Source organism: Corvus brachyrhynchos, unplaced genomic scaffold, assembly GCF_000691975.1.
Source record: "Corvus brachyrhynchos isolate BGI_N302 unplaced genomic scaffold, ASM69197v1 scaffold70, whole genome shotgun sequence".
NCBI classification, from domain to species: Eukaryota; Metazoa; Chordata; class Aves; order Passeriformes; family Corvidae; genus Corvus; species Corvus brachyrhynchos.
This window is the reverse complement of record NW_008236217.1, coordinates 1,837,837-1,850,392: the sequence shown is the minus strand read 5'-3', so window position 1 is coordinate 1,850,392 and position 12,556 is coordinate 1,837,837. Positions and strand designations below refer to the sequence as shown.

The 12,556-nt window shown below is 40.8% G+C and overlaps 1 protein-coding gene across 2 annotated transcripts in view; it reads right to left on the bottom strand.

Annotated features, from left to right (window-relative positions):
* Window positions 1-12,556, bottom strand: part of PCNX2 (pecanex homolog 2 (Drosophila)) — a 143,554-nt gene that overhangs the window by 31,143 nt on the left and 99,855 nt on the right. For both annotated transcript variants that reach the window (XR_001865548.1, XM_017745316.1), the window contains exons 23-24: window positions 8,808-8,866; window positions 7,880-8,095 (exon numbers count right to left, since the gene is read on the bottom strand). Coding sequence is in view for 1 of the 2 variants with exons in the window: in XM_017745316.1 (XP_017600805.1) it covers window positions 7,880-8,095; window positions 8,808-8,866 (275 nt within the window). In the remaining variant the exon portion in view is untranslated. The remainder of the gene's footprint in view (window positions 1-7,879; window positions 8,096-8,807; window positions 8,867-12,556) is intronic.

The following is a 12,556-nucleotide window of genomic DNA, read 5'->3' as shown; positions in this document are numbered from 1 at the left end:
CCTGCTGATTAGTATTTCCAAACAACATCTAGTAAAAGGACTCAAGTCCACAAAGACAACATTCAGGCTTGATGCTCAAGTACGTGTTGATTCCCTCCCAATTCTTGCAGTCAATTCTAGAATGATTGCCAGTAATTTTCTCTCATCTTTAATGGAGCCTCACTTTAGTCCTCAATGCACTGGCTGGACTTCAATGCCAGATTGGCATTTTACTGTAAAATTTCATTTACCAGTGCATACATTAATCCTTTTTGGTTCATTACTCCAGACACTGGTACCCAGAGACTAAGAGCATGTGCTCAGCTTCATGCATTGAGCCAGAAGGGACAGGACACAGTAAATGAAGTCAAGCATCTGTGTTTATCTCTTACAGAAGGCTGGCCCTAGACTTTTTTGTATGTGCTATAAGCTGATGATTTAAATGACAACTTTTATATTGCTTCTCAAAAAATTAGCAAGTTCAAGCAACTCTGAGAGAATTATTCATAAAACCAAAGAGCAGGGAACAGAACGTGCACTTCACTTCTGCAATATAATTAAGTGTAGTGCTATTAAATATTAAAATACAGGAAAATGTTTTCACTAGTAATTAGTCATTTCAAAATCTGAGGGAAAACATTTTTTTACATTTCTTTCTGCAGTAGAAGGAAAATAATCTCGTGCACTTCACTCAAGGTTAGTCATTCACTCTGACTCTTGCTAGTATAGATGAGACCAATTCATTTGTAAGATACCTAACACTGGAGGGTTGCCAAAAATCCATCAATGTAAAAAACATGTGCCAGCTGAACAAAGCAAGGTCAGCCTGTGTGAGCTCAGGAGAAAGCCAGGGTGAGAACCTGGAGCTCTTTGTATTTTCCTGACACATCAGGATTTGAGGACAGACTCATGCTCTGCCAGAATGATCTGACCTAAATGGAAATGAGAAAACTGAAAACTGAAGACTGCAATCTTGCTTCAAGAGGATAAAATACACCTAACTGAATGATCACCCAGCCTTCTAGAATTTAAATCTGAAACTATAGCGTGCTTTTGAATTCAATTTTGAAAACTCAGTGAGTGAAAAGCGTTTTTCAAGACCTGAGGGGCCAGAAAAACAAAATCCATTACACAACTGCATACTTCTAGGAGCAGTTTTAATTTCCATAAAACACTTCAGTTTAACAACACATCCAGGACAGAGACGAATTATTGTGGCTGAAGGCAGCCATAGCTTGAGCCCTGAGGATTGCTGACATATAAGCAACTAGAGTGCAAATCTACACAGGAAGGGCTCATGCCCAGGGTAACTCCTGTCCTAAGCTGTGCAGAGGTCTCTTCACAGATGACTCCAGAAAAATGCCTGGTTGCCCACCCTTTCTTTGGCTAAACCAAGCACATTAATGTCTTACAAATAAATGAATTACAGTAGAATTATCTGGCTCTGCTTCAACAAGCTTATGATGCAAATCTGAGTATTCCCAAAATCTGATAGAAAAGGCTCCTCCCCTCCTCAACCAACATTTCTTTTCTGCTCAGGATAGCAGCTTAACATGCAGCAAGTTATCACACAAAATAAGCACAACGAGCATAATTACAGCCATTGGAAGGCTGTCCTCTACTGAAACATGCATCAGATATGGTTCTAGAAACACAAAAAACCCAAATACTTTAAAGTGGAGTGAACTGAGCTCACAAATGGAAACTCATGAACCTCAGAATTAGACACATTCTGGAAACCTGCAACTTTTTTGGCTCCTTCCTGCTCTTTTGCTTGTGGAATTGGGATAAAGAACAGTAATTTATAGGTTCTGATAGTCTCAGCTGGTTTCAAAGAAAACTTTTAGGACTTAAAGAACAGTATCAATTCTTCAAACATCAAAGCTGCTGGTTTTAAAACTGTGGTTTGGCTTTCAGCTGCTTCAGGTGCTTGTATGTCTGAAAAACAACCTGGTTTTCAACCCAGATCAGTTGCTACAATAACAGGCATCCTCTCTCCTCAGAAACCTTTGCTTTTCTTGGCCCACAGACACACATTAAGAAAGACCACGTGGAAGTAGCATTCTCCAAAGATGTTTGTTGTTAAACTTGCAGCTACAAAATCCACAAAAACTTCTCATGTCACATCTTTTGCAGTGCAATGCAAGATGCAATGTTTTGATTTTGGCAAAGATATTTTCTCAATAAAAAGGCTGCACTGCATTTAACATTTTCCTTTTTTCCAGAAGTCTTCTCCAGTGTGCCCATAAATACACATAAAGTTGTGAAAGGAAGAAAAAGGAAAAAAGACATAAAATATTTATTCTAGTGTGTGTTACAGAAACTATTCTAAGCCTATTTGAAATTCATAGACAGCATCCACTGCATCCACTGTTGAAGCATCATTGTACACCTAGAAAGGCTTGTACATCAGAGATTTCCTGCATTTAATATAAAGTATCCTCTTCCCTGTTTCATGCTATTCTTCCCAATTAAATCACCAAGATTAAGGAAACCCCTTTGTATCCTTTCTCTCCATGTTTCTAGTATTTCCAAGAATTGTGTCTCTCAGTCTTTGTTCTTTCCCACAAACACTGCACTTCTGGTTTTTAACCTTCTCTCCCAAGGGATGTGTCAAAAAATGCTGGTTTTCTCTGAACTCTGTCATTTATCAATACCTTTTAATGTTCTGGTACATACATTGAACAAACCTCAAGTGTGGTCTCAGGAAAGACATGAACATGGGCACTTTCATTTCCCGACAGCAAGAAGTGATTTGTAAAAAAATAAAACTTGCAACCACTCTTTAAATAATGATTCTTCCTAGTGCTACAGAGCCTTCAGACACAAAAATCAAACACAAATAAATATTCCTTACACTGGTAATGTACTTGCTACTGTAATAAAAGCATACACATGTGCTGCAGAAATGAGTAACTGTCCTTATTAGACACCATTATGGTGCCTAGAGCACATAGCCTGAACTGGCTGCTTTCATACACCATTTTGCGTGGGAAATAAGCTAGCTAACACAGAGAGAGCCCCACAGGCAATCCCATCCTGCTGCCACAGTGTACAACTACATCTGTGTCTGCTCTGTGCTTCTTGCCTTGATCCATCTAATGAAGTTCCAAGTGAAGCATGAATATTGCACGTGCAACGTGCAGTAACAAAAAATCACAGCAGAGATTTAGAAGTTCATTAAATGACTGAAGAATACTGTGCAGGAGTTACAAAACAGCTCCTGAAGACTTCAGCAACACCATCAGTAACTAGTTTCTACACATGTAATGCCTAAATGAATATTCTCCAAAAGACATTTTGTAGACACACAGACTAAACAAGAAAACATTTTAAATCTCCCTTGTTCTACAGGGAACTCGTGAGAGGGAGATATTTTGACATTGTTTCTGCTTGTTCCCTGACTGTGGGTTTTCCCATCTCTTCCTTTCAAATTAAATGATATGTTATGTATTTCTTCTGGCAGGCTGCTTTTAGCATTCTGCTGTGGTCTAACACAGACAGCAGAGTTAAGTTACTGAAGGGCTCAATTCCCCCACACCAGTGTGCAGCTCCTTGGAAGTGTTCCCTCCTAATGAGCTATGCAGCTCATTACTACCTTCTCTTTGCTTTCTATAAAGGAGGAGCTGGCCATTTCCTGTCAATGCCTGGAGGTCTTGAGCCTCCCCTCTGCTTTATACTCAGGATGAATGACACAATGGAGGCACATCCCCTCCCTGTCCGTGGAATGGGAGAGTGGAAAACTAATTCATTCAAGGTGTTTAATATGAACAGGACTAAAGAGAGATGAAAGGAATCCCAGATTTGCTGACTCTCTTCTTTCAGTCTGCTCAGTCTGTACCTTCTTATGCTGCCTACAGGCATTTGGTTGGGTTTGTTTTTTCATTTAAAAGCTGAGACAAATCCTTCTGTTACAAACAGTTAGAAAGGCATCTGGATCAGTCACTTATAATGCCAACTCTCAGTTAGGATGGACTGAAAACCAGGGAGGCAGCAAGTACACTTAAATTCAGAAGACTCTGTGAACCCTTCTTCGGTCACTACCAGTATTGCCAGCACAGCCTTTCAGCTACCACAACGAGAAACACCCATAGGAAAACCCAGAGCTCCACAATGCAAATATTGCTTTTGGTTTAGTTATAAACAGAAAACAGTCATAGAGAACACTGTTGTGATTCACTCGCTTCCAAAGCAAACACAGATTTCCTATTTAAGGAACAGCAGATTTTTGGGGCCCCCAATTAAAATTACTTGTTTGAAGTTAAGCAGCCAAAGCTCAGAAATTACAGATTACAAGTTTCTGCTCTATCCCTTCTCTCTGCCTTGCGGAAACCATTCTGTACAATGAAAGGAGTTAGGGTGCCATGTAAAAAACAGTGCATGACCAGACAACTGCTCTGTGAACCCTTCTTCGGTCACTACCAGTATTGCCAGCACAGCCTTTCAGCTACCACAACGAGAAACACCCATAGGAAAACCCAGAGCTCCACAATGCAAATATTGCTTTTGGTTTAGTTATAAACAGAAAACAGTCATAGAGAACACTGTTGTGATTCACTCGCTTCCAAAGCAAACACAGATTTCCTATTTAAGGAACAGCAGATTTTTGGGGCCCCCAATTAAAATTACTTGTTTGAAGTTAAGCAGCCAAAGCTCAGAAATTACAGATTACAAGTTTCTGCTCTATCCCTTCTCTCTGCCTTGCGGAAACCATTCTGTACAATGAAAGGAGTTAGGGTGCCATGTAAAAAACAGTGCATGACCAGACAACTGAAAATAGGAATGCAGGATGCCCAAAGCAGAGCCTGGTGCTTAATAACTGCCACTTGACTTTGTAAACCATCCGGTTCTTCCAGGGCAGTTCCATACATTCTCTCACTTCTGCAGAAAAAAAATCCTATTGTATTCAGTATTCAGGCTGTATTCACCAGCCATTTTCAAGATTTGAAATGGGGAAGAATGTGCCCCAGTCCATGTGCCCATGGCTCTTGGTGCTGCTTGGTGGAAGCCCGCTCTACATTCCTGCCCCTGCAGGCAGCAATCCTGTTCAAGGGAAGGAGCAAAAAATGCCTTCCAAGGAAGAATTTCAGTCTCAGCTCTCACACAACATCCTTTGAATAGCCTTGATTCATCCCCTTATGAACTTCTGCATTCAGGTCAGCCCCTCTGGCTCCTTTTACTCAGACTAGTGCCTGAGTGTCTGGGTACCCCTGGGTACCCCTGTGGCCTGCAGCCCCACCAAAGCAGCCCAGCTCCTTGTTGGCAGGAGGACCAAATCACATACAGGAAGGGCATGGTTCTGCAGCATAGTTTATCTAAAGCACACCAGCCCTCAGGGGTTACCTGGAGACACAAACAACCCTCTGGTGTCAGCACATCACCCCAGCAACTCTCCACTGGGCACACAGCAGATTATCTACTCACATTTTGGTGTCCACAAGGCTTTTTTTATAACCTGCATCAGGCAAATCCCAGGCATCCTTATCTGGCCTGTGCTTGGTTCCCCACTGGGCTCCTTTACTTCTCCTACTCCATCCTTAAGCAGGCTTGTAATTCATGGGATTTCTCTGGTACTCATTCTGCACAGTCCAGTGGGGTTCAGCTCTCACATGGTAAGGCAAATGGTTTGAGCTGGTTTTGTCTCAGGTAAGTTCCTTTGTTCAACCCTACATGGCTTCTCTGTTCCAGGCCAAACAACAGAATAGCAATACACACACTCCTAGTTTCTGTTCCCATAACAACTCCTCTACCCAATACTCTGAAGACCAGAGAAAACTTCCTTACATACCCTGTCTGTGAGGACACAAAATAACCACAAATTTTGTCTTACTCTTGGAATAGGATTATCCAGTGGGTTCAGAAAAGAGAGGGAGTCCATTTTTCTCCCATCTCCAACTACTTCCTCCTCTAGTATTGAGCAGTGTCTTCCCCCAGTGATACTCTGAGGGTGAGGAGGAATAGGGGACTAGATTGGACTGAAGATGAGATAATGTAGATGAAACCCCCATTTCCTCACTCCTCTCCTCCTCCAGTAACTGGCATTGCTTTCCAGTTCAATTTGCTGCTGCTCTCTTGGTCCAGGCCCCTTAAACATTCAGGTAAGAAAGAGGTGCTGCTTTGCTTTGACAGCCTCCCCCTGAGGAGTGCAAGAAAGACTGGGAAAGAGGATATTCCTCACAAGGACTCAGCTGGCTCTCAACAGCAGTCCATGAAAGACATGAGAGGCTGTGAGGCTCAGCCCCAGCTAAATTTAAAGACCTGTTGCAGCTGGCAGACATGCTGGATCCATTCACAAAGCCAAACAGTATTAACTACAGTTAATTAACACTGAACAGCATTAGGCAATCTGCATGGAAAGGTCAATTTTCAGACACATTTAATTACTTAAACTGTGATTTTAGGGAATACAGAGATGCCTCAACATGTGGCACACTGCAATTTTTGAGCTTTGCTCTCAGATCCAAATGCCAAATGGCACTTGCTGGCTGTGAATGATCCTGGCTCAATGTCAAAGAAAGTCTTCCCAAACCACTTTGCAACAAAACTATCCCATTGTTCCCCAATCAGCTTCCAGTTTATTATGCCGGTCTGCTGGGCCCCTGATCTTTTTAACCAGCTAGCATGTGGCTTGAGCACCCTCTCATATGGTTTCACCTGTTTTCAATATTTACATTACTTCTACAGCCTGGCGATGGCGACGATAGTGAGTGACCCAGCAGTAATGGGCAACCACATAAAGGAAAAACAACCCGCCTCACAAAACTCATGTAATTTAAGTGGGAAGGAGATTGCTTTCTTCTGTTTGTTTCATATCCCACACCAAACTATTTTAACACAAAAAGGATGATCAGCAAGGATAAATTTTGGAAGTTAGAATGCAAGTACCTATCCCTGATACAGCAGCACCACTGCCCACCTTGGGGGCACCCAAGGAGAAGATGAATACCGGAATACTTGCGCAGATGTCTTAGAAGTTGAAGCAAGCCTCAGAACCACACATGCATGACCATGTATTCCTCAACAATCAACATCCGCAACAAGAAATTATAAGGCTGATACATAAATTATCTTTCTTCCTTTCCAGTTGTTTTTCCTTACAATTAGCATTTGTTCTGAATAGGCATCTCATCAGGTACTACAATACTAAGCTGTTTCAGGCATTTACTGTTTTCTTTCCATGTAACTTTGCTGAGGACACAAGAGTGTTATGTTCATCCCCACTACACAGGAAGGAAAGCAAACACAAAGCGTTCACCACAACCTGTTCAACATCCTACGTGGAGTCTGTCACGGAGTCAAGACTTGAGCCCACACATGTTATTTCCTAGTCTAATCTTCCTACACTTGAGTGCATTCAAAGAGCCAGTCTGTCGCCTTTTTTCTCACACTCAACCTTGTTGAAAAGTCACCTTGATTATACTCTGCTGTTCTAGTGTGACAGAGACCATCTCAGCCCTGGCTTCTTGCATGGTTTGACACAGGATATTTTCCATGGAAGGAGTCTTATTTTGGTTTTGGTTTTGTTTTTTTTCCCCAAAGACAAGGTTTTTTGGGTTGAACAATTTTAAGGACAACTTCAATTTTCATAGTTATGGAGAAAAATAAATAATCTGAAAACATAACTAAGCATTACTCAAAATACCTGTGAACCTAGCAAACCACTCAACAAGCCTTCTTTCTGAAAGTCTTATGATATTGGAGAACATGGCTCTGAATTTCTTAACATCTAGATTTCAAAACAACATTCATATAATGATACAAAGAAGTACCAAGCTTTTAGACAGACAAATATCTGTAGAAAGGTCCTCAAACTCTACGCCCTACTACAGAGTTGTGATAGATTAAAAAGACAGGATTTACTGTTGGTTTCATTGTTATTTAAATCATCGGGGATCCTTACCTCGAAATTCGAGCCCTCTGAGCTGAAAGGTGACAAGGCCATTTCCAATTTCGATCAAATGCACAAAGGCATTTAAATAATCCGATGCCAGAATAAAACAGTCTCCTGTGTTGTAGTTTCCCCAGCGGCCCAGGATCAAATCTCCACAAAGAGACTCCTGCAGAGATCTTGTCAAATGCTCATAAAAAATGGAGTTGAGATTATTGTCATCATTTCCTACAATCGGAGCAGCACACATTCACAAAGAAAAAAAATTATATAAAGCCATTCTGCATAAAATTTCATGTTCTTTTTCATTTCTATTTAACTCTTCTTCCTCTAGCTGGATGGTATCTTCCTGATACTTTACAGGATCTACATTTCCTAGGTAGCCCTTCAAAGCAACGGGAAGTTGCTTTACATGGCCATGGACTGGTGCTCATTTAATGCACTAACACCCAGCAGAGCAGCACACTATCTTTCCTACTTCTTCCACTTGCAAGCTTTCCAATTTCCCTCCTCCCCCCTCTCAAAAAGGTTTCTCTCCAGGGAAGAGGAGATACTTGTCAGCCCAAACTGCCCAGTGGTAGGGGCACCACTAACTTGCTGCTTTTTTTCAAAACTTTTCCCTGCCCACAGGGAAAAGCTGACCTCTGAGTCTAACTAGGGTGCCTGCTGCATATTCCACACAGACACAAATGTTATGATTAACCAAGCAATTGGCAGCCCAGCAGCTCTCTGTCTGATCAGCTACACATAACTGAGGAGTAAATTTACTTATTGGGTCACACGACTTAAAACTGGTGCTCTGCTACATTTAAAATGCTCTGGTTTGTACACACAACATTTACACCCTTTGCATCTCCTCAGCATTCCCAGCAAAGCCTCACCAGTGTAAATACATCACATTTTGCAAACCAAGCAAGACACCCAAACTCCCAGGCCATACCTGCATCCTTTTCAATCTGAATTGCCAGTCTGGTATTGGAATGGTCCGATCTTTTGGTGCTGGAAATAAAGACATTTTTACAGCCAATTCTTTTTTTTTTAAAAAAAGGATTCTCACAATAAACACTTCTTTTGTTTAACATATCTCTTCATTTTGTGTTTATATCACTAGGCAGTTCACACTAATCCATTCATCAGGCATATATAGTTATTTCAGGTCAGTGTTGCTATTGATATTGTAGCTTATCAGTATACTCTTTCTGCCATTTTCCTTCTTGTGGGGCACAGTCCATTCAGAATGTGGCATCTGACACAACACTAGGTACTTAAATAATTGAACTGGCTCCAGAAACAGATCAGCCAGGTGCCACCAAAACAGTGAACAGAAAGAATATTTAATCAGACTTTCTCTCCTTCTAAGCCTTAAGGGAAACAGCTAAACTCAAGGAGTTTTCTTTGGGTGAAAACATTTCTGTGGACGTGTAACATCTATGGAAAAACAACAACAAAAAAAATTCCTTTACTTAGTTTCATATTCAGCTAAGCAGCAACAAGAGAGTCCCTGGTCATTCTTATTGCTTGAAAAAGAGTAAATTAGAAGCCCTTAGTTCATACCAGCACTAACCCTGTCATCCTTATGAATGACACATTCCCTATTCAGTATTTTCACTGTAGCAGTGGAATATAAATACCACAGGAAAAATAGTTACAAAAGAGAAAGCAACTAAAAAGGTAGATTGGATTGAGCTTTTATTACTACCTGAAACAAAAGACCCTAATAAAGTCTGAATATAAGGAATGAGTAAATCACTGTGGGCCAGCATGTGCTAAACAGAAGGGAATGATTGTTGTGGTGAGTAAGGATATTCAACACCAAGTCCAAAGCATCTCCGAAGCACCCAGGGGTACTTGGGGTAAAAGCGGAACTCTGGCTAATAAAAATGCTATAGTAAACATCAATTTCCCTGAAATACTGCTCTGGCATGGGTATATAAGGATTTCAGGACACCTAATGAAGAATACTGCCTCAGAAGTTTTGCCCTCAATCACCAGCCTTAAAAGAAGATCTGTCTATCAAATATGTAAATATTAATCTCTCATTCCTTGGAAAATGAGATTGAAGCAAAACCAGGGAAAGGCCAAGCTCTTTGTCCCAAACAACAGTCAGCATAAGGTTACATGTGACAGTAACAAGGGCCTCATCTGTATGACAGCCTGCAAGCACAGGGGACAAGTGCCACAACACCATTTTCCCTGGCATGGGATCCACAGGAGACACCCAGGTGTGGCCCTCATGAGTCCTTGGTGGAACTGCCGTGAGGGTGGCATGGCTGGGTGGGCCTGGCTGGGGTCTGGCTCATGTGGTGGGGAGTACAGGGCCCACTGGAGATTTTGAACAGGCTGGTGCTTGGCCAGTCAACCTCCACAGCCTGAACTTAGCTACTCACTGTGAGAACTGCAGACGTGCCCCAAGGACGATGGCACCACAGAGGGATCACTTATAAGAGAGGTTTTCAAACAGCTTAAATAACACTGAAAAAGGATGGTGTAAAGATAATGATGTCTTTGAAACACAGCAGAGACTCATGTCAATACTGGTTCCCAGGATTTTGTGTGTCAATACACAGGCTATTTAAAAGGTTGGAAACTTCTGAGCTGAAGCTGTAAGTTCACACTGAATCCAGCTGGGAGAAGGATGCCACTGATGTATTAGAAAGTCTTTTCGTCCACTCCCTACAGCCTCCCCAAAAAAGTTGTGGAAAACTGACCAACAGAAAAATTGCACACAGGTTTCCACGTAGCAGACAGGGGAGGAACAGATTTGCTTTAGTTCTACTTCCTACCAAAAGTAACTGCTTATTTTTCCTTAAAAAGACATGTTCTCTACTTGGCAAAAAGTATGATTGAGAAAATAGGAGCCTTAATTAAAATGATTTGTAATTAATATTAGTACATTATCTACATAGATTAACATTTTATTTGAGGTATTATTTATTTCCCTGCTTCTGGTTGGCTCAGCTCATTGTAACTGCAATTATCATTTCCTATTCAACAGAAAATGGCAAAGGGGAGAAGGGCCTTCTAAGCAGTTCAGAATATAAAGAATGATTTTACTTCAAGAAGGTTGTCAGAATTCTTCCACCCTGATTTATATCCACCTGCATATGCAAGAGTAAGCATAAACATTAGGTTATGGAATGCAATCAATTTTCTATTCTCAGCAGAGGAGCACTGCTGATTTCCCAATGCATATGTTTTAAGACTACGAGACGCTTTATTAACTTTCAGTCCCTCTGAAATCAGCGTGGCAGTGTAAGGCACAAGTTAATACTATTCTTTACCCCAGTTTCTTACCAACCTATAAAGCATTTCTGTTCTGGAGGCATATTGAGACCCATACAAATCAACCAATACTTCAGAAAATTCTAATCTATAATCAACAGGAATCCTTTTGCCCAGCATGCAGCTCTGGGTCTATTTCTTTCCCCTCCCCCCTTCTTCTTTCCTTTGACAGAAAGATGCATGAAACAATCAGGATGAAAGATGCAATGAAAAAATCACAAGTGCTTTGGGACACTCCAAGACAGATTATGCAGCCTGAGTGGGAAAAAGGGAAGGAAATAGAACAGCTCTCACAAGCAAAACCAAACCAAAACAAAACACAAAATCAGGTTGTTAAGGCTTTATCCTCCATTCCAAGCAGAGTAACAACTGTTTATACACATAAGACATGGGCCTTGGGACACAGGACAAGGATTTACCTTTTCAGACACTACTAGAAAAACTCAAATCTTTATACAGCTACTATGAGGTATAATTTTATTTCATTTTTTTAAGACCAAAGGTAATATAGACAGTTGATAAAGCAACCTTCTGTGCTGAAATTCAGCTTAGTTGAATAAATGCAGTCAGGTAGTTAATTCTTGATTTTAAAAGTCTTCTACAATTGCTAGTAACCAAAGCTGTGGTTGTATCTTCTTGAAGGCAATGGGAATTTGCACTGGATTAAACTATAATCTCCACTATGCCTAACAATCAAAACAGCAACACCTTTACTTGCCAACTAGAATCTCTCACTGTGAACTTTTGGAATTAGTAGGTGATTCAGGCTTTCCTCCAGTGGCCTCTTGCTTTATATTTGGTTGTTACCACTCATGCAATGTGATAATTAGCTCAGTAATTGAATTTCTTCCTGAATTGCATTATTCTATGCAAACAAAATACAGTTCCTCCAGCAACTGCCCTAGAGAAAAAGTGATTGTGTTGGACTGACATCAGCTAAGTCTTCAGCAATTTTAAAGTCAACATCCTGCTTAGTTCCTGAAATATCTATTTCATGTTCTTTTAATCCCCCATTTACATGGACACTGAGATAACCCACTGGTTTGTGTAGCACTGTTCATGTCATTAAAACTATTGCTTCCCTTTGCAAAACAATTAAGTCACTTCCTATATTCTTTTTTCCAAACATACTACCCGGAAACATTTTCTTCTCCCACTTCAGTTTCCCAATTTCCTTAGAGAGATAGAAAAAAGGCTGAGGGGGATTAAGGCAGTATGGAGAATACAGAGAGTATATTGAGAATCAGGTAAATGGAGGAAAATAAATAAATAAATCATTGCTGATTTGATGATGCTAAATAAATCATTATTTCCAGAAGATCAAACAAAATTCCAGCTGTTCTATCTGCCCTGCTCCTGCTGAGTTTCACCCCAAAACACAAATTCAAGATTTCCAGAATTCCTGCT